The sequence below is a fragment of the Artemia sp. Qi Xiang Cuo genome, chromosome 2 (assembly GCF_049724085.1).
Source record: "Artemia sp. Qi Xiang Cuo chromosome 2, ASM4972408v1, whole genome shotgun sequence".
Classification (NCBI taxonomy): Eukaryota; Metazoa; Arthropoda; class Branchiopoda; order Anostraca; family Artemiidae; genus Artemia; species Artemia sp. Qi Xiang Cuo.
Genome location: NC_142795.1, coordinates 73,613,070 through 73,634,867, shown reverse-complemented (window position 1 = coordinate 73,634,867; position 21,798 = coordinate 73,613,070). Strand labels below are relative to the sequence as shown.

The 21,798-nt window shown below is 33.9% G+C and overlaps 1 protein-coding gene across 1 annotated transcript in view; it reads left to right on the top strand.

The window, feature by feature from the left end:
* The window catches only part of Ilk (integrin linked kinase), a 31,224-nt gene that overhangs the window by 345 nt on the left and 9,081 nt on the right, over positions 1 to 21,798 (top strand). The window contains exons 2-6 of the mRNA XM_089103162.1: positions 8,549 to 8,714; positions 11,714 to 11,906; positions 17,123 to 17,203; positions 18,761 to 18,956; positions 21,393 to 21,636. Coding sequence (XP_088959288.1) covers positions 8,549 to 8,714; positions 11,714 to 11,906; positions 17,123 to 17,203; positions 18,761 to 18,956; positions 21,393 to 21,636 — 880 coding nt within the window. The remainder of the gene's footprint in view (positions 1 to 8,548; positions 8,715 to 11,713; positions 11,907 to 17,122; positions 17,204 to 18,760; positions 18,957 to 21,392; positions 21,637 to 21,798) is intronic.

Sequence of the window (21,798 nt, the reverse complement as noted above, 5' to 3'; positions counted from 1 at the left end):
CAATTTCTTATTTAGGCTTAAGTTTTTTTCAAATATAACAAAATCATTGGCAAAAGTATAGACAAGCTACTTTTTTCTTTCTTGAAAAGGGGTTAGGTTAGGAGTAAATTTGCAATGAGATTTATAATTTAGCTAAGATAAAAGTGAAAATGTCATTTGGTGCCTTTTTTTATGCTCTTTCAAAATCCAAAAATTACTTCTGGGGCTAGTTTCATCTTGAGCCCTTAAAGGGGCCCCAAATGTATTTCATTTTTGTAACCACACAAAGAAGTTATCAACACTAGTTAAGTTATTGAAAAGTGGTAAAACATAGGCTATCTCTAGTTATAAATAAGTTGTTCAAGAACAAAATATTCCAAAATTATTTGTTTATAGCAGTTCAAACATTGGTCAATATCTACCAAATCATATTATTGAATTAGGAATAAAGTGAATACACCATTTGATGCCTTTTTTATGCTGATTACAAATATAATAAGCATTTCTATCAGAAATGAATTTACGCCCCCACCCCTATATAGGATATACCTAACCTAACCCTGAATTGGCATATATAGGGGGGGGGCTGAAATTCATTTCCAATAGGAATGCTTATTATATTTGTAATTAGCATTAAAAAAGGCATCAAATGGTGTATTCACTTTAGTCCTAACTCAATAATATGATTTGGTACATATTGACCCAAACATCAGTTAAATTTTAACCAAATCATATTATTGACTTACAAATAAAGTGAATATACCACTTGATGCCTTTTTTTTATGCTCTTTCCAAATGTAATAATCATTTTTGTCGGAAATTAATTTCACCACCACCCCTAAATATACCAATTCTGGGGATATATTTGCACCTTAGGGGGTTGAGGGGAAAGTTTTATCTTACCTCTCATTTACATCAGAAATAAAATTTTCCCCACCCCGTTAATGTGCAAATATATACCCTGAATCGGTATAAATAGGGATGGTGGTATATTTCATTTCTGACAAAAATGATTATTATATTTGGAAAGAGCATAAAAAGGGCATCAAGTGGTATATTCACCTTTTTTGTAAGTCAATAATATGATTTGGTAAAAATTTACCCAACCATCATTTATTAGGCAACTCAAATATAAACTGTTTTCCTACCATTTCAAGTTTTTGAATGACATTGACAAAAATAGCACTGAATTTTGCAATTCAAAACTTTGCTGTTGACAATTCAGGGTAGCCTATATATTTGCACATTAGAGGGGTGGGGTGGGTAAATTTCTTGGTAAATTTGCATTTGACCATATAATTTAGCTAGGATGAAAGTGAAACATCTTTTGATACTTTTTTATGCTCTTTCAATATTCATATGAAATACCTTTGGGGCCCCTTTAAGGGTTCAAGATGCAATTAGCCCTAGAAGCAATTATTGAATTATCGAAGAGCATAAAAAAGGCATCAAATGATGTTTTCACGTTCATCTTAACAAAATTATTAGGCACACTGCAAATTTACCAGGTTAGGAACTTAATACAGCTTTTAGTAGTAAATCCAGGCCAAAAACAAACTCCAGGAAGGTATTGCTAAGATACTATTTTAACCCTCTTCTGATTTCTGAGTCTTAGAAATTTGCCTACTTGACTTATTAGAATTTTGACAAAACAACATTATACTTTAGTTTTTATTAATTCCTGTTAGCCTATTCTGGTACCTCAAATCACACTTGCCAGCAATAGGATGATCCTGTAGTCACCAGTTAGTGGAGATAGTTTGCTGACTGATCAGGTGAGTCCCAAACTAATTGCCAGGACTTGTTGCACCATTCCTTGTCAATCAGGCAAGAGCATAAAAAAGGCATCCTTTTTTATGAAAGAACATAACAAAGGCATAAAGATAGTTTGCTGACTGATCAGGTGAGTCCCAAACTAATTGCCAGGACTTGTTGCACCATTCCTTGTCACTCAGGAAAGGGCATAAAAAAGGCATCCTTTTTTATGAAAGAGCATAAAAAAGGCATACAGATAGTTTGCTGACTGATCAGGTGAGTCCCAAACTAATTGCCAGGACTTGTTGCACCATTCCTTGTCAATCAGGAAAGAGCATAAAAAAGGCATCCTTTTTTATGAAAGAGCATAAAAAAGGCATAAAGATAGTTTGCCAACTGATCAGGTGAGTCCCAAACTAATTGCCAGGACTTGTTGCACCATTCCTTGTCAATCAGGAAAGAGCATAAAAAAGGCATCCTTTTTTATGAAAGAGCATAAAAAAGGCATAAAGATAGTTTGCTGACTGATCAGGTGAGTCCCAAACTAATTGCCAGGACTTGTTGCACCCTTCCTTGTCTTTATGCCATAAAGATAGTATAAACTATCTTTATGCTCTTTCATAAAAAAGGCATCCTTTTTTATGAAAGAGCATAAAAAAAGTCATAAAGATAGTTTGCTGACTGATCAGGTGAGTCCCAAACTAATTGCCAGGACTTGTTGCACCATTCCTTGTCAATCAAGAAAGGGCATAAAAAAGGCATCCTTTTTTATGAAAGAGCATAAAAAAGGTATTAAATGATGTTTTCACTTTCACCTTAACAAAATTATAAGGCACACTGCAAATTTACCAGGTTAGGAACATAATGCAGCTTTTAGTAGTAAATCCAGGCCAAAAACAAACTCCAGGAAGGTATTGCTAAGCTACTATTTTAACCCTCTTCTGATTTCTAAGCCTTAGAAATTAGCCTATTTGACTTGTTAGAATTTTGACAAAACAACATTATACCTTAATTTTTATTAATTCCTGTTAGCCTATTATGGTACCTCAAATCATACTTGCCAGCAAGAGGATGATTTTGTAGTCACCAGTTAGTGGAGATAGTTTTCCGACTGATCAGGTGAGTCCCAAACTAATTGCCAGGATTTGTTGCACCATTCCCTGTCAATTAGGGGTATAGCTCCAACATTTTTATTGGGGATCCTTATCTGGAGAGTCAAGGGACATGGGCTATCCTTCAGGGGAAAGCAGTGCCAGTTCTGGCCTCTTCAGTTTGCTTATAATACTCAATACTTACAGTAAGTATTGAGTATTATTGTATAAGTATTATAGTAAGTAAGTAACTTATTGCAAACTATGCCCTTTACTTTATTTTGATAAAGATAAATTTCAAAAATTACAAAATAATTATGTATGTTAATTTGTTATTAGAAATTTTTCCTAAGGAAAAATAAAGCCTCTGTTGAAACAGGCCATCACAAATATTAGCCAAAGCTTAGGCTAGACCATGGATTGGATCATGTTTGGGTGCCCATAAGCCGAATTTTAGGGGGGGGGGGCTTACCTGGTCTAATCAGCACCCTCAATGTTGTATATAGACCCTGGCATTGCACTAGTGTATGCTGCAAATTCTGTCAACAAGAGATATGGTCAACCACCACCAAAGTGTCATAACACCACCAGCATGCAGCCATCAGCCGAGGTGGTAGTGTTCTGCAGACTTTGAATTAATTTGAGCCAATTTTTTATTGCATCAACTGCAATGTTGGAGATTTTCTTTTCTTGTGTGGCTAAAGATATCAATTTTCATGCTTAGAAATCAAGTGTGGTTTTCAAAATTAAACAAACAAGTGTGCACACAAATAGTTTTTAAGAATTCCTTGTGCTTCCAGGGTGATTTTTATTCCCACTAATTCTTGTAGCACATCCTTTGAATAGACAATTGTCTTTCAAACAGATGCCAGAATAAATTCCTGGTAGGAACTAGAGATTTAAGGACCTCTCTATTTCAAGACCCCATGGTATAGCAAAGAGTCAATATTTCTTGAGTCCTTGCCATAGGCAGGTGTTTGTAAATACTGAGGTTTTGATTCCATGACATAGCAGTGTTACTTGAAATTTACTTCAAAAATTAGCACCCTCTTCTGGTAGGTTTTGAAAATTCTAATGTTCCTAACTGTTAAATTCTGAATTTAACATCAAGGACAATTTATGTGTTTCCTTATTTGTCATAAAACCACTGGAGGTGTAATAACTAGGAGCAGACTAGGTGTCTGATTACAGGGAGGGGACCTATTTCAGACATCAACAGAAATGAATAGGAAGAAAACTACAAATGCAGGTCTCCTTTATTACTGTCTCAATAATTATATCTATTATACCACCTGGAAATTTAATTTTTTGCTACTAAATCTGTCTAAATTTCTTAATAAGTACTTCATATATTCAAATATTTCATCCATATATTAGATGTACCAACAGTTAATAGTAGAGGCCTAATTGCAATTGCAAATTTTTAGCTGGAGTCTAATCTTGGAAAATAGGCTACTGCCCAATCTTGAACAAAGGATCTTAAAATTAAAGTATCTCAATGATGGACAGATTCAATCTCTGACATCTGTTGTGAAAAACAGTAATCATATTTAAATAAGCTTGGCTGTAAGATTGTAGTAAGCCAATCCCAACTATCTATATCAGGTCAAAGATTAAGAACCTACTGTCCTTCTTTAGGGAAGATACATTTTAGTCAAAACACTTGTAAAAGATCACACACTGTCCAAGTACTGGGGTTTTTACCCTAAATCCTCTTTCACGTAGTAGAATTGATCTGGCTGTTCCAGCCACTTTCACATATTACGTCTCCCACCACTCATAGTCGTCACAATGACCTCTGCAGTAGATTCTACCTTCTCCCTAATGGCCCTCATAGATGACTTTTACGAAGTTGCCAACTGCAACCCAAATCAAAACTAAGCTCACATTCCTTTTCACTATCCTATCCAAGAGAACTGTCTCAGTTGTCATCAACAGTCACTGTATGAATCTTCCAGTTTCATTTTTACCCTCAGTGCTGTCTTCTCACCAAATCTCTTCACAGCCTGCTTCTTTTTTTCTTGCTTTTGTTGCTTCAATTTTTTCTTTGTCTTCCTTGTAGCATAGGAAGCTTCAATCTTGGCTTTCACTGATGTATCAGTGAGCACTTTTGCTCTGCCCTCCTTTAATACTAGAAGCATTTTGTTTTCTTAGTGGTGCTGGGATGTGGATGTACTTATCCTATTGTGACTATCCTATTTCACAGTGGCTGCAAAATCACTGAGCTTATTGAATGTATTAGACAAAAAGATGCCAGTGCATGTAGAGATGCGGCTTGAATTTGAGCCTCTGACGATCGTTGCAATTTGCCATTAGCTTCATGGGCTAAAAAACATTTGGTTGGTCTGTATTTAAGAGCACAGATCTTTACTATCAAATCAATCTGGATTGGAAGCGGATATACCCCTCCTCCCTCTCATCTGGATGTTTCTCCCTTCTGAATCCCTTCTGGATGTTTGATGGTATGAACACTAAGGGGAAAGATTTTCCTACCAACTCAGCTGTGATATAAATGGTGACAGTTCTTCTTGATGGTGATGGTTGCTTGATGAAAATTAAAATACTACTAATTTTGATAATTAATTTTGTTAGGAATACATAGCTGTTAGACATTTCAACTATTATGCAAGGGTTCTGAAATGCCACCACCATTTTGTTTCTACCAGATTTCTGCTTCTCTTGATGAATAACAAAGAAGACCAGCACCCAGCCAGCAACTTGTGAAGTCCCTAACTTGCAAATAGGCCCAAATCTGATATAAATTAAAGCTGGTAGTTGAGAAATACTGATCAAAATATAAATGTTTGTGGTCAACAATGATCATGCCAGCAGAGGGCTGCTGCTGTTTTTTGCACCTGCCACCACCAACCTTCCCTTATCATTGCAGCGCTGGGGTCTAGTTGTATAATAGAAATCTCAAAGCAAAACTATAAAAATATAAGGCAGTGTCATTCAGCCAGAGGGGAAGGGGGGGCTGAAGCCCCCCCCTACCCCCTTATGGGCACCCATGCATGTTTGTTAATTAATTTGATCAAATTTGAGTGGCTTTCACTGTTAAGATTGTCTTCACTTTCTGTTAATGTGTTACTATGGGAATCAAATCCAGTTTTCAATACCTTCTTCTTGTTGTTCCACTTTCCACTGCTTTTTTAAAGTTGGTTCTGAGCCAAAGAAAGAAATTAAGGAGCTCTGCCCTTTCTTGTTTTTTTTTTAGCAAACCAAATGAAATTCATTTCAAATTATATTTTTAATAATGTTAAGTTGAGAGGTAGAAAAAGCTGTCTTTTATGGAAAAGGTTAAAGAACCAAAAGTTTGGCCATATGGCAGTGGCATAATATTTTCAAAATCCTGGAAGGAGGGGGGGGGGCAAAGTTGGAACCAATTTTCCAAATAAAGTGAAAATGACAGTAAAAACTAAAAATAAGCCATTTGGTACTATAAAGGTACTATTTAGTACTATAAAGGTACTTTACGGTACTATAAAGGTAAACATGTACTAAAAAAAATCAGTTTCTGTTGATACTTGAATTATGCAGGTTTATCTTAGTTTTAACAAGATTTTGGAAGAAATTAAATTTCAGCTTGGGGGGGGGCAAACCAAGGTATGGGAGGGGCAGTTGCCCACCTCCCTGCCTCATAGCAAATTATGCCCCTGCCATCTGAGCCTACTGTTGTTTTTTTATGAACTAATAATTTACATAATATGTAGCTGCCCAACTGTCCCAATCCTCAGACCACATTTGCATGTGCTCTTCCACCTCATGGAGGGGGGAGGAGGTGTAGCAAGCAGTTAAAAAGTCACACATTCAAGTACAAAATTGACCAAGAGTGGCTCTGTCAAGATTTCCTGTTCAACTGGGAGGTAGCTGATACCTCAACAAGGATGTAATAAGCAGCCAGACATGAAAATCATTTCTACAGATGTCATCATGGAGCATAGCAATGATTTAAAATCCTTAAATCACTGCTAACAGTGATTTAAGGTAATTTAAGTTATTAACAGTGTACAGAATGCCATATAATATGCTAGTGCAAGGATAAAATCAAAATATCCTATTCTGAAATTTGCAAGGGATTTTACTGAAGAAATTTTTTGGCTTTTGCTGCAGGATTGTTGGTCTATTCTGTTTTGATAAGTAGCGCCTCTCTTACTTTGTTCATTTGGTACCACAACACTTTCACACGCTGGTGCAGCATTCCCAGTGTGTGTCTGACAGTGATTTAAAGGTGGCAAAGGGAACAGCATCTTTCACCTTGCAGTTGAGGCTGAAAACATCTCATAAATTTATTGCATAACTCCAAAAACTGACATTATATGTAAGCTGCCTTCAGTCATGTCTCCTACCGCAAAATTGAGATTGTGGCAGCCACAAGGTGTAAAAAATATGTGGCTATGCAAGTGGAGGATATGGGAATGGACTTCTTTGTGCTTCTCCTTCATATTAGCTCCATTGTCATACCCCTGTTCTTGAGAGTGTTCAGTAATTAGGCCAAGTTTCCTGATTGCCAGTAGCAATGGATTTGAGAACCCTTTGCCTATAGTGTCTTGCACATTCAAAAATGGTAAAAAATGTGGCATTACTTGTTGCTGCCCTCAAGCCTACCAGCTAACACTGAAAGACAACTATACAGAAGTATATTCAGTTTCCTGCGGTATTATAATATCTGCGTGTAGATTAGACAGATGATAGCAAGATTTATTCCTGATCGTCACCCCTGCTGATGGAAAATCGTCGTGAAGCCAAAAAGATGCCGAAATGGATTCTGGATGGCTTGGCATTCCAAGAGGAACATTACTTTTACATCAGACTGTTATGTATCTAAAGGTGCAATATCAGAAACATCTGTTCTTTGTTGCTTATGTCAGGTATACAGTCAAGTATAATTGAAAAGTACTTGACAAGCTTTGGATTATCAGTAACAATCTAATTTACATCAGATGCCATCAACTTGATGAGTTTGTTCTGAATCTGGTGCCCAAGATAATGATTGTTTGTTTCTTAGTCTTTAGTGCAACAAAACGGCTCAATCATAACAAAACCAAAGCTAACCAGCATCTCAATCAAGTTAAAAAGTTTCCCATGGCAGATATAATTTTTCTGAGTTCCCTTAAAAAGCACTGATGCCCTGCAGGATACTTCACAACAGCCAGGAATCTTTCTACGACCCCATGTCAATGAAGTTTTTCATTCTTGAATTGTTCAAGAATCATGTTTTCTATTTCATCAATCCTTGTCTGTAATGCATATTTGAAAACTACTTCTTTTGTTTGTTGGGTATTCATGGTCATTAGGTAACTTGATAAGACCTTTTTCAACCAGTAAGTCACATAAGGCATAAGTTATATGTTCGAAACTGCCTGGATTGTATATCTCTTTTTTTCTGTCTGGGCATGGAGTTTTTAGCCAAAATGGCTTTACTAAAGCCTCTTTCAATGCTCCTGACTTCATAGTCTGGTAACTTTGCATCCAATAAACCTGGTAGAAGATTTGCTATCATTGCCATCACTTTTGTTATTATAAGCTGTCACCACTAGACGTTTGCCATGAGAATTATAATACAATCATTCATGCTGGTTTTTGACTTACTGAAAAAACTCTTTTATTATAATTATATGAAAATATTTGGTAAACTATTGAAAATAACAACAATGGATCATGTAATACACATTAAAAAAAAAATTGGGTAATAATCTTCCTTCAATCCTTTTTTTATTTTCTAGTGATGATCATGGATTTAGTCCACTTCATTGGGCTTCAAAAGAAGGACATCTCAGCATGGTCACACTCTTGGTGCAAAGGGGGGCAAGAGTAAATGCAACAAATATGGGTGATGATACTCCACTTCATCTGGCTACTGCACATGGACACAGAGACATTGTTCAATTTGTATGTTATGTTTGCCTATCTTTTTCTTGAATAGTGAGAAAAAACTAGAACTGGCTTTTGATTATTTGTTAAAATCAGTTTAAAAAAAAGAAAATAGCTATAGTTTTATTCTTTTTTTTTCACATTGTCCACCTCTCAATTAGCCTATGACAGGTTCTTACCTTTACCACCCAAGACTGATTTATATCCCTCATGCCCTTGTACAGAGTAAAATGGGGAAGAGGGGTTGTCTTCAACTCACAGCTTTAATTTTGGGAACTATTTTTTGTTTTCAACTTCTGTGAGGAATTTGTTAAACTGTACACAGTGTAATGCAAGACTGGTAGTCCAAAGTGAGGAAAGGGCTATTTTGATGCTATCTGGAAGAGATAAAAGAGTGAGAGGGAAATTATTTAAGATGAACAATTTTATGACATACGAAAAATAATTAATTTTTTTTAAGTGCAGTTATATTTTCTAGAGTTTTGAAGGTTTCCATCTTTCTAAATTTTTTTCTTTATCCTTTTTTTCATTGGGTACAATAAATTTAGCTGAGGGAATTTTCAACCGACATATTCATCATGCTTCTCCCTGTCCTTTACCTTTTGCCCCAAATCTATGTCAGAATTTTGTCTTTGCTTGCTTTTCATTTGGTGTTCATGGTCAACTCCATTTCATGTGGCATTTGTAGTCAATTCTGTTTTAAGCCGAAAGATCAGTTCATAATTTTCCCACGATTATGGTTAGCAATACAAACTCTAGGAAAGAAAAATGAATAATTTCAAAGAGCAATAACTAGTAGTTAAAAAATTACTTAATTAATACAAACAACCAATTCAAAATAATAATTAAAAGAAAGATAATGTTAAATTAATCAGAGGCTAATTAGAGACTCGGGGTAAATCTATTGTATAGCTCCAGTCCTGCAATAAGCAATGACTAGAAAGGCAGAGGCAATAAACTTCAAAAGGTTTGCGGTTTATAAGTTTCAGGGAGCCTAATTGGGTGTGAGGTGATTGCTTCCCATTAGATATTGAAAAATACCAACTTTTGGTATTTCTATTGAACAGACTGTAAGAGAACAAATGTTTCGCCCCTCCCCATAAGGTTTTGAACAATTCATACTTTTTTTTATATTCATGAAAAAGAAATTGAGAAACAGTTTGGACTTGTATTACTTAAGCGTGTCGTTTCTCTATCTTTTTGGTGTTGTAACCTACACCCACCCCCCTCCCCAGTAAGACGAATCATAAATAAAGTCAGTTAACTCAAAAATGCAATACAAAACTGTAAAAAAAAAGAAAACGTTGTACATAATCTTAAATGAAGAAACTATTTTTTTCCTTTTTTTAGTATTTGTTTCTGCCTCTGTCAATCCGTCATTGATCAACTTTTAGCAAGCCTCTTCTTTTAAGGAGTTAGTCAAATGAAGTTTCTTATTAGGATAAAAAAAAACTCAGCTACTAACATGTTTAGAAAGGTATATACAATAGTAGTGAAAAGGCAAACTTCGGGATACAAACTGCTTGAGTATAATGTTTGGTAAGAATATACGAACGAATATACTAGAATATCACATGTAGAGATATTCATTGGTGGCAGCGAAACCATTGACATATCTGGTGTTTTCTTTTTCGCTATTCAGACAGAAATTGTTTGCCATGACACTTCTTGAGTTTACCAGAACCTTTGTGGTGGGTTAATTCTGCCTACATTTTTCTGTCTCATATAAAATATTGGATTAGGATTTTATTGAAACTTTCAGCTTTCTGTACTTGTAAAATTTCAGTATGCCCGTATTTGAAATATATGAGATTATGAAGAATTCTGATTTCTTTTCAAAGACTGTTCAATTTATGTTTTTTTTCTAAGGATTTGGTAGAATTGGGTGCTATTTATTTTTATTTTAGATGATTATTTTCTGGACACTAAAAGTGTTTGCATTTTTTGGTTCATGTTTTGGCAGAGAATTTAAACCCAAAACAAGCTTAATGATGACACACAAAACCAGAACTCACAAAAAGGAAGACTCACAAAACCTGTAAATTCTTTTCAGTCCTAATTCCATATAAGACAAGATTATTCCCCTTAAATTTAAGTACCATGGGCTCAGATGTCATGAAATTGTCACGCGATGCGTGGAATTCAAAACTGGTACACAGTTATTTTCTGTGTTGGCTATGTTACATTGCAAATACAATTCTACAACATCTCCTGTTTAAGTGTAAGGCAACTTAGCAAAAAAAAAATCTATTTAGAAGACCTGAATAGGATTGATATTCAAGTAATTGCAAGTAATTTTTGCAAGTAATATTTGCAAGTAATAACCTCCACGGCTATACTAACAGAAGCAGAGAGGAAATTTTTGACATATGAATATTATTATTATTTTATTACCCACTATTAAGCATACAAAATGTTGTAGATGGAGTACAAAAAAAGAAAGAAAATAACAACAAAATATCCAAAGCAAATTCAACTACAGAAAAACAAGATTAAGAACATTACTACGACAAAAAAATTTTTGGCTATATTGCAGTCATCAACACTGGCCAAAATAGTGAGACACCGAAATAGAATCCAAAAAATCCCATGGACAAGAAAGTTTAGAAAAAGAAGATACATGTTAAAAGAATAGTAGAAATATTTTTTAACAATAGATGCTTTGTGGTTCATAGCCGTAGGTGAGCTTTAATACGCGCGTCTAATTATCTACAACTTATGATCACAACTGTATGTATCACAACTTGCGATACAATATTATAGCGGATGCATTAGGGACACTATGATGCGTTCAGAGCAGTAATAAATTTGTATAATATTGGATAATATTATTACTATCACATATATCCAATGTGATATCCAATATTATACACAATATATCCACTGATAATATGGTGCATCAATCTCTATAGAGGAAGAGAATCTTTTCATGAATTGTTTGGGGAAAATCAATCCCAAAATCATTCTATATTTGACTTATGAGTTTTGATCATGCTTGATTTGATTTCTGTGTTTAGCTATTAAGGAATAAGGCGGATATCAACTTTGTTAATGAGCACGGGAACACGCCACTGCATTATGCTTGCTTTTGGAACTACCAGTCTATTGCTGAGGATTTGGTTTCGCTTGGTGCCCTTGTCAATATTGCAAATAAATATGGTGAAATTCCATTGGATAAATGTACTGGAGCTCTAGGGAAAAATCTTCATGGTAAGGATCATTATATAATCTAAAATTGCAGTTACTTCAAGTACAGTATACCAGAAATATAAGAGTTTTTAAGCAAAAAAATAGTCTCATCTGCAACCTTAAAAATGCTTTGTATCCTAGAATACAATGCTATTTAACCTTTTTAAGCAAATATTTCAAAATTGGGCCATGCACTTTGTTTTTGTTACAAATCACCTTGAAACACTCGGCTGTGATGAGAAAAATGCCATTTGCACAAAAAGAAGATGATGACTTTAGAACTCTATTTGACTCTCTATTTGTCTAAGAAGATGACTCTATTTGTCCATTTTAGAAACTTTTCAAATAAAGTGAAGGAAAAACCTGCTAAATTCTAATTTGACCTTGTAGGTGCCGTGGAAATTCACTCAGTAAGGGTTTCGGCACAAGTCTTTAGCTCAGGTGCTCACCACTTATTTGGCGCTGAAATTAAATTGAATTGCTGCTGATTCCATTTCTATGTTCTTCCCTTTGTATAGAGCCACGCAGTCCTCTAATTGGTTTATGGTTCTAGGTGGGGGAGGATCCAGGGAAGGGTGGTTACCACCCCACTTACGACTGTTGTAATTTCTTCTGTGCAGGCTTCACTTACATTCATACGAATCTGAAAAGCAAAACAAAATGGTCACATAAATTGTATTTTAAACTAAATATTACTATAGATATGTGAAGCAAAACGTATTTCAGACAACAAAAACATTGTCGATCCTCGTCTTACGCATAATTTTTATTCTTTTTTTAGTGTTTTCTTTCACATCGTTTTTAAAAATCTGATTTGAATCATAATTACATGAAAGAACAAACTTTTTTCAATGGAAAGTTAAGAGCGATAATCAAAACTTAATTGATCAGAAATCAGATTATATGAGGTATCAAACATAAAAGGAACTGAAATTGCTTTAAATGAAGAAACCAAACCTAAAAGAAACCGAAGCAATATTGATGAATAAAGCGAAGCTTGTGTGAATTCAACCGTTACGGCTTAAGACCAAAGTGCCGTTTCCGCTTTGGTGACAACGATATATAGGTTTTGAACAGTATTTATGGTGCGCAGGGTTGCCACCCCTAATGATTTATCACTATTTCTAGTCATTTTTTATATTGTTCAAAAACAAAAATCACTGAATCAGCTCATAAATCACAAAATCAACCAAAAATCACTAAAATCTAGTGATTCTACTTTCACCGGGTGGCAACCCTGATTGTGTGCAATTCCTATGTAGAAAAATGTCAAATTTTACAAGAAGGTACCTATTTTAAGGACTTCTGTTCATCATGAACATGAATAACATATGAAAAAAGTCATTTTATTTTCATGATACCCGTTTATTTACAGGCAGATTAAAAGACATGAACGAATTGTGAGAAATTTTTAGCAACATGTATCACACACAGTGATTACACATTCAAGTTTCATCACATTAATTGTGATCTGAATTATAAGAAATACGTGATCAGTAAAAAAGTTACAATTGAAAAGTTCAAAATACAAACGATAGAAAGAAGTATATGTAACAACACAAACAACACACTAATTGCAGCACTAAATTTTGCCGACAAGCTTGCAAGATTACAGCTAGAAACTAAATGAGAGAAAGATAAGGGAGAAATATTAGGCGATCAAACAATGCTTTAACAGATATTAAACTATTAGCGTCGCTGACAATTGACTGCATTCTAAAGAACAAGAAAAATCCAAATCAGCTTTTTCAATTTATTAAAATTTCGAGTCCAATTACCAAAAGGCCATGTTTTTCTTTTTGTGGTATTTGTGGTATTTTTGGCATCGAATCAAGTAAAAAGAAACAGAAAAAATTGCCAACAAATGTATTTTACTTCCCCATACCACTGCTAAAAATATTCTACCAGTTATAGATTTTACATCTTCATTTCATTTTAAATTCCAAATTCTCCTGACTTAGTAAGTAAAAAGTAAAAATACTACTTAGCTGCAATTCCGCCCTTCGGTGATTTCTTAAACCTATGTATATTTTTGAGCTCCTTCAGTTTGTTCAGCTTAACCGATTCGTTAATTATCCCAGTAGAACCTATAACAATATAATTTATATTATCCAATTTCTCAGTCTTGTTAAAAGACCTTTTGGATGTCCTAAAACAATAATCTTAACGAAGAGAATTCCTATTATAGAAGGCATTTTGGACGGTTTTTCTTTACAGTCTTCTTGGCAATCTATCCACTGTTTATCGCCGAATAAGAGGTCATGAGCTAGGCATGCTTGTTTGTATGTCGCATAACGAGTTTTATCCAAACTTCAACAACGAAGTGTAAGGAGGACTTCCAAACTTGTTGCATCCTTCACAGAATAGAAAAGTACTCGCGAATAAATTCTGGATGCATTCTGGATCTGGATCGAATTCTGAATTCTGGATCCAAATGAACTTGCAAAAACGCATTCTGGATGAGCTACATAATTTACGTTGTGAATTCAACCAATGATACGAAGTCGATGGATTCGTGGTCCCCATGGTCTCGTCTTCCCTTTCCATTTCAAGTTTCCTGGCATTTCCCGATAATTTAAAATTCCTAGTTTGTTTGCAATTTTTTCACAAAAACAATGTGACATTGATAGTTTAGTGGATATACCATCCCTATCCTTTAGTCTTTAGAAGGCTCTAGATTTTTTCGATCTTTTGTAATTTTGCATGCGTCATAGATACTAAAAAACGATAGGACCACCCCTGGGGAAAAATTATGTAATTTTTGCACTTTGAATCTATATGAATGTAGCGCCATATATATCTTTTTTTCCGGCATGAAGTTCAATTCCTAGTTCCTAATTATCCTTCACAGACGCCAAAATAATTTCAATCCATTCCAGTGTGGTTAAGGAATTCAGATGTGAATTCCTTTTCTCCTTCCTTGATGTATTTGCAGACTCTGAATGCACCTCCCCTTGTCAAATTCCCTCCAGACAGTTCCATCCTCGCTGAAAATCCCCCGCTGTAAAGTTTCTTGCGGACGATTCAGCCTGAAAAAATCATTTTTAGCATACTTTCCCCTGAAATGAACGGATATTTCCTCGGAACATCTTCACATGCAAAATTTAGTTGGCAAAGAGAATGTAAGAAAATAAAAAAGAATTTAATATACGAATTCTGTCATCCCCCCTGTTTAAAATTTTCTCTGGAAAGTTTGACCCTCGGAAATTTTCCCCTCTAAGGAAGATTCTTCCTATGAAAAGCCACCCCAAACACAAAATCCCCCCCCCCTCCCCAAAAAATGTCTGTATACTTCCCAGTAATAAATACTATACGTAAACAATGGACAGCTTTCATAATTTACACCCTACGGACTCTGGGGGTAGTGGTCATTTTACCCCTAAAGACATGGTTATTTGATCTTTCAATTATACTGAACAGAATTGCTGTCTCAAAATTTTTATCGGATAACTTTAGGGTAAAAACGGCATGGGAGGGGGGCGAGTTGCTCTCCACTCTTTTAGGTCACTAAAAAGGACACTAGAATTCTTAATTTCCGTTCGAATGCATCCTCTCCCGATCTTCTAGGACTATTATTTCGATACGATCACCCATGGGAAAAAAAAACAACAACAAATAAACACGGATCCGTGACCTTTCTTTGGCAAAAATAGCAAAATTCCACATTTTTGTATATAGGAGCTTTAAAAGTCTACAGTAGGGGTCTCTGGTACGCTAAATGTGATAGTGTGTGATTTTCATTAAGATTCCTTGAATTTTAGGTGATGTTCACCCTTATTTCAAATATGTGTCAAATTTCCTCAGGCTCCTAACTTTTGATGGGTAACACTAAACTTGATGAATCTTAAATATTTGGAATCGACATAATAAGCTGATCCTTTTGATGTATCTATTGGTATCACAATTCCTGTATTTAGAGTTTCGGTTGCTCTTGAGCCGAGTCACTCCTTGCTTAAAGTTGGTTATCGCGAACTGTTTGAAATCAGCAATTTTAATTGAATTAAGTAGTTTTGGCGTAAATTCAATTTGATCGTCCTATTTATCCTCCATAAACTAACAAACGGTAAACTATCATCTTTGTTTATCTTATTGTAATTTGGTTTGTCTTCTAACTTCAGATTTCCTTGTACATTGTTTTTCTTTGCAATTTCATTTGATTTTTTATGTTGCTTTTTCCATGTCTATTTTCTTTAGCTGTTTAGAGTCATTTGTCATCTTGTATATTTTTGTATGCGTCATGGGGATTTTAGCGGTAGCTACAACCTAGTTAGAGACGAACACTTCCCAAAGTAACAAATAATAGCCCAAAACCCCCTATAAATGGTGTCAGATCAAAGGACAAAGTGTACCATTAGAATCTTCTTGGCAGCAACCCCTATAAAGGAAAAATACAGTCTCTTGTCTGGAACAACAAGGAAAATCCATTGACTTGAAAAACAAAAGCATATTTTTTTTCTGTTTTTGTTTTTCTCCGCAGCTAGCTGGGTACCGGAACATCATAGAGTGCTGTTTAATGGCTCATTTTAAAGGAAATTACTACATCTACTTACTTTTGCTATTAATAAAAAAAATGTTTAAAATAAAATATATATTTACGAACAGCTGTATTTTCGTATACAAGATCGTGGTAGTAGTAATAGCTGCAACATAGAAAGATGAACACGGACAAATTCCTCATATATTAAGGCTAGTAACATGGTGTACCCTTTTGTCTACAGCAGAGGGAAATCAGTATTTAACACAGCATAAATGTATATATATATATATATATATATATATATATATATATATATATATATATATATATATATATATATATATATATATATATATATATATATATATAGCGAAAAGTTTCTTCAAAAATACATCATAGCGCGCCGAATGGAAAGTTCTTAATACGTCAGAGCAATGGTTTATGTTGCTAGTTGGTTTTCCACCAGATCGAATCATATCTTATATATGACATTTTCCCGTTGTAATGCACTAAACATTTGTCATTGTGCGTATGCGAAGAGGCGGAGTCATGAAGAAAGGTCTATATTGATGTGTTTCAAAAATCTTTAATGGAGATTACAGGACTTTTCGCTACTGTTCGTATATATATTTATGCTGTGGTCGTTAAAGGATAATACTCAACACACATTATGAAAGGACTTTTCTATTGGTTGTAACGTTTTTGTTGGTAATCCAGAATTTGCCTTTGATGATTTATGATTAAAATCTTTATTTTACAGAAATGGCGGAAGAGTATGGACAGGATCTAAAACGTGTTGGATTCAAAGATCAGTCTTGGCTTGGATTGAAAACTAGAAGTCGTAAGTTGATAATACAGATTTTTTTTTCTCATAAGAGGGAGAAATATAAAATTCGTCTTTTCAGTTTGACTTCAGCTCGTCAGGGCTTTCAACATCGTCAATGGGTTCAGTTATCTTGTTGTTCCAAGAACCCAACATCTTGCAGTTTCATCGATTAGTCAGGTACACTTAGACTCCCTTAAAAAGCAATAAATAAGAAAAATATTTTATTAACATAATTAATCTTTTTTAAAACAGGAGTGACCGTAAAAGATTACCACAGTGACTATTTTCCTCTTCCGCCCTGATAAGTCCGAAAATACATATATATGTATATTTATATGTACACCAAGTTTTACATCTGATTTTATTCATATTTTATTCTGTAGTTGAAAGTCTAATTATTAAAGATACAACCTATTGAAGATTCAGTGAAAAAAAAAAAAAAAAAAAAAAAAAAAAAAAAATTGATCAGACCCATAGAATATTCTACACACCATAAAACACCTCTCCTCGTATTCTATGAAGCACTATTTCGATACCCTTGAATGACTCAGCATACATGACATCTGATGCAGCTCGACATTTCAATTCCCAACCTTTCCTGTAGCAAGCACTCGTATGAATTTTACCTTGTAAAAAAGATTTAACAATATTCCATCACTGGGTGGGTGACAAGCCATTGGAGCAACTTACGAAAAGACGTTTGCCTTCAAGATCACTTTGATGGGCATGGCTTTTTTTTATTGTATTAAATAAAATAAAAACAAGTTTTTTTCTTTTTTCAGCTGAAAGTAAGAAGCAACATTAAAACTTAAAACGAACAGAAATTACTCCGTATATGAGGGTGGTTGCCCCCTCGTCAATACCTCGCTCTTTACGCTAAAGTATTTTAGAACTTTTAAAAACGATTCTTATGTCCTAGAAAGGGGTATTGTGAATCTTTATTTTAGTTTGAAGGTTTACTTGGGTTTGACTTTATTTGTTACTATACATAGGCTGCCGAAAAAATTAAATTTTGGTCTGACTTAGTACAAAGTGCTTAGATTTTTGGTTTAGATAGCGAATTTTTATTCAAAATCTCTTTTTGGTGCTGGAAATCGCTTCACCTGCTTAATTATCAGGTCTTGTGAGGATAGCACAGCCCACCTTAGTTGACGTCAAAAATTATCTAAATAAAGGCAATTATTATTAATAATGGTCATTACGAAAGACTAGAACAGTAAATCTAAAGTTAGATCTGGAATTATGAAATTAATTGTTTCAGTCCCTCCCCCCCACCCCCTTGGGATAATGGTTATAGGCCCCTCTACCCTGGAGAATATTTTGTTGGTGCCCTTTATTTAGGAAGGGTGTAAGTTTATTTTGTTTACCTTATTCACCAAAGCTTAATCAAATAGTTTTGAGTTAAAAGTAAGGTATGTATTAATTTTAAAATAGATGAATACATTGAATATATAATAATATAAAATTGTGCTTTAATTTACTTTTAAATTCATATATTATTTAAACTAGTATAATTTGTAATTAATTTAAATTTTTATGAAAAAACTTGATTAGATAATACAATTGTTCTAGGTGATGCTACATTGTCCAGGTACAAAGGGATCAACGTGAATGATTTACAACTTCAAACTCAAATAGCCCGGACTCCCACTGGAGACTCTTGGGAAGGAAAGTGGCAAGGTAACCACATTGTCGCCAAATTTTTAAATATTCGGGAGTGTACACCAAGGATTTCAAGAGACTTCAATGAAGAATTCCCTAAACTTAGGTAAGAAATCGCGTGTGGGAGCTTGATCTATAATATATACACAAGCTCTAACAGGAAGTTCTGAGGGGGGAGGGAGAATGGCCAGGCCATTTTACCTTCTTTTTTTGTTTCTTCATAAACCGGAACTTTATTAAAGTATTTACATTCTGTAGGACCATGCGAAAAGAGGCATTCTTTGTAAGAGCAAAAATATGTATACAGTGCCTTTTACAGAAGCGTGGGGATTAGAAATCTATTTATGGGGAGGAGAGATTATGAAAATTATGTGGGGATTAGAAAAACTTTATGTAAACATGCAATCATTGAAGGAATCTGAATTTTTGAGGATATACAAAGAGCCTTGAATTTTTTTTTTTTTTTTTTTTTTTTTTTTATTTTTTATTTTTTTTTTTTAGCTTCTCTTAGTATCTGAAACACATTTTTTATTTCAACCTCTTGAATTGATTTGTTTCTGAATTTTCTCCCAGCTATTTTGGCTTAAGTTACCTTGAGAGTGGTTAAAATTCCAGCTTTTCGCCTGGTTCCAGCTTTCCAACTTTCGCAAGCTGGTAGTAAACAAGATAATCATTTTGTCTTTAGCTTTTTGTTTCTTGATATAGTTCCGAGAATTAACGCACCCTGTAAGACCTCGTCTTAAAGAATATGCAAACAAAAATTAGGATGGGTTTAAAAGATTTTCTATAAACATTAAAGTATCCCTCATTTTCAAGAATTAACGATAATGACAGTGAGCGTATATATGTGTGCATATCTGCACACAATGGGGGAGGGAGCAGGAGGGATTTATTCCCTGGAATTGGTCTAAAGGATCCCTGGCTGGATAATTTGGAAAAGTGTTGCTTAAAAATTTACTTTTTTTTTGTTTTGACACAAAAGAAAATGAATTTTGTTGGTGATAGCAATGACATCACGTGGAAATAAGAATTTATGAGAACATTTTTTTTAGTTCCAACATATCCGCTCGAACATATCAGCTGAGCGTATCAGCCCGAAAACATCTGTTTTTTATTGCAACATATCTGCTTCAACATATTAGCTCGAACATGTCAGTTTTTAGTTTCAACATATCTAAGATCAGAAGGACAAAACAAGCAGAAAACTTAGGCACTCTCTGCCACAGCTATTGAGCTTTGTTAAATATGGTGCAGAAGAATGGGCAGTGAAGAATAAAGAGGGTTCTGTTGGTGTTTTTTCAGTTGAATTGTTCATAGCTGCAACCATCCAGTTTAGTGGTAAGCTTTGAAGCACTACCTTTACCAATTAAAGGTGCAATCTACACGACCTATACATAATCATAAAATGAATGACTTATGATCAGTTTTTGATTGACCAACAATATCAGCTCTTTATATATTAAATATATATATATATATATATACATACATACACACACACACACACACACACATATATATATACACATATATATATATATATATATATATATATATATATATATATATATATATATATATATATATATATATATATATATATATATATATATATATATATATATATATATATATATATATATATATATATATATAATACATACATACATACATACATAAATACATACATACATACATACACACACATACATACATACATACATACATACATACATACATACATACACACATACATACACACATACATACATACATACATACATACACACATACATACATACATACATACATATATATATATATATATATATATATATATATATATATATATATATATATATATATATATATATATATATATATATATATATATATATATATATATATATATATATATATATATATATATATATATATATATATATATATATATATATATATATATATATATATATATATATTAAAAATATAAGCTCATCTAGCTTCTGAAATGGAATGTGGTAGTTTGTTCTAGTAAAGAAATTATTGATGTTTTCTTTGCAAAAAAAATATTTATTTAAACAAATTAAGTGTAGGGAATAGTTAAGCTAGGGAATAATGAACAAGTTTAAGGATTTTAAGTTTTTCCAAATGGCAGGTTTTACGGATCCTGTAAAAAGGGCATATGAAGTTACAGGCCACTTATTATGTAAATCATATAGGAGTGGCTAGAGATTCTTACAATACAGAAAGGCTGGATCTACCGAACGATTCCTTCTTTGTAAGTAAGCCACACACGAGGGATTTAGAATTGCCACTCTCCGTGTTGGAGCAGGATAATATGAATTAAAAGCGTAAAAATGTCTAGTATATTAAAATAAAAGCCTCCAACAAGATGAGAGAAAAGGTACGGGGCAACTGCCAGTGTGCATGCTATAGGTGACTTAGAAACAAAGATAATTATTTTTTAACATAGGTATTTACATTCTTGTTTAAGTATGTTTAGGTATGTTCAACATACAATAAGAACGTTTAATTTCAGGATTTTTTCACATCCCAACATTCTGCCTGTCATTGGCTGCAGCAATGATCCGCCAAACCTTGTCGTAATTAATCAATACATGGAATATGGATCGCTGTTCACTGTTTTGCACGATCGAACGGACATTGTTGTTGATACAGCAAAAGCCATTAAATTTGCTATTGATGTTGCACGAGGAATGGCTTTTCTGCACACACTAGAAAAATCTTTGCCAGATTATCGATTATCCAGTAAACATATTCTTGTAAGTTTTTTTCAGTAAATATATTTCCAGTAAACATCCGTTTAACCAGTAAACATATTCTTGTAAGTTTTTTTTCCAGTAAACATATTCTTGTAAGTTTTTTTTTTCCAGTAAACATATTTTCCAGTTAACATCCGATTATCCACTAAACACGTTCGCGTA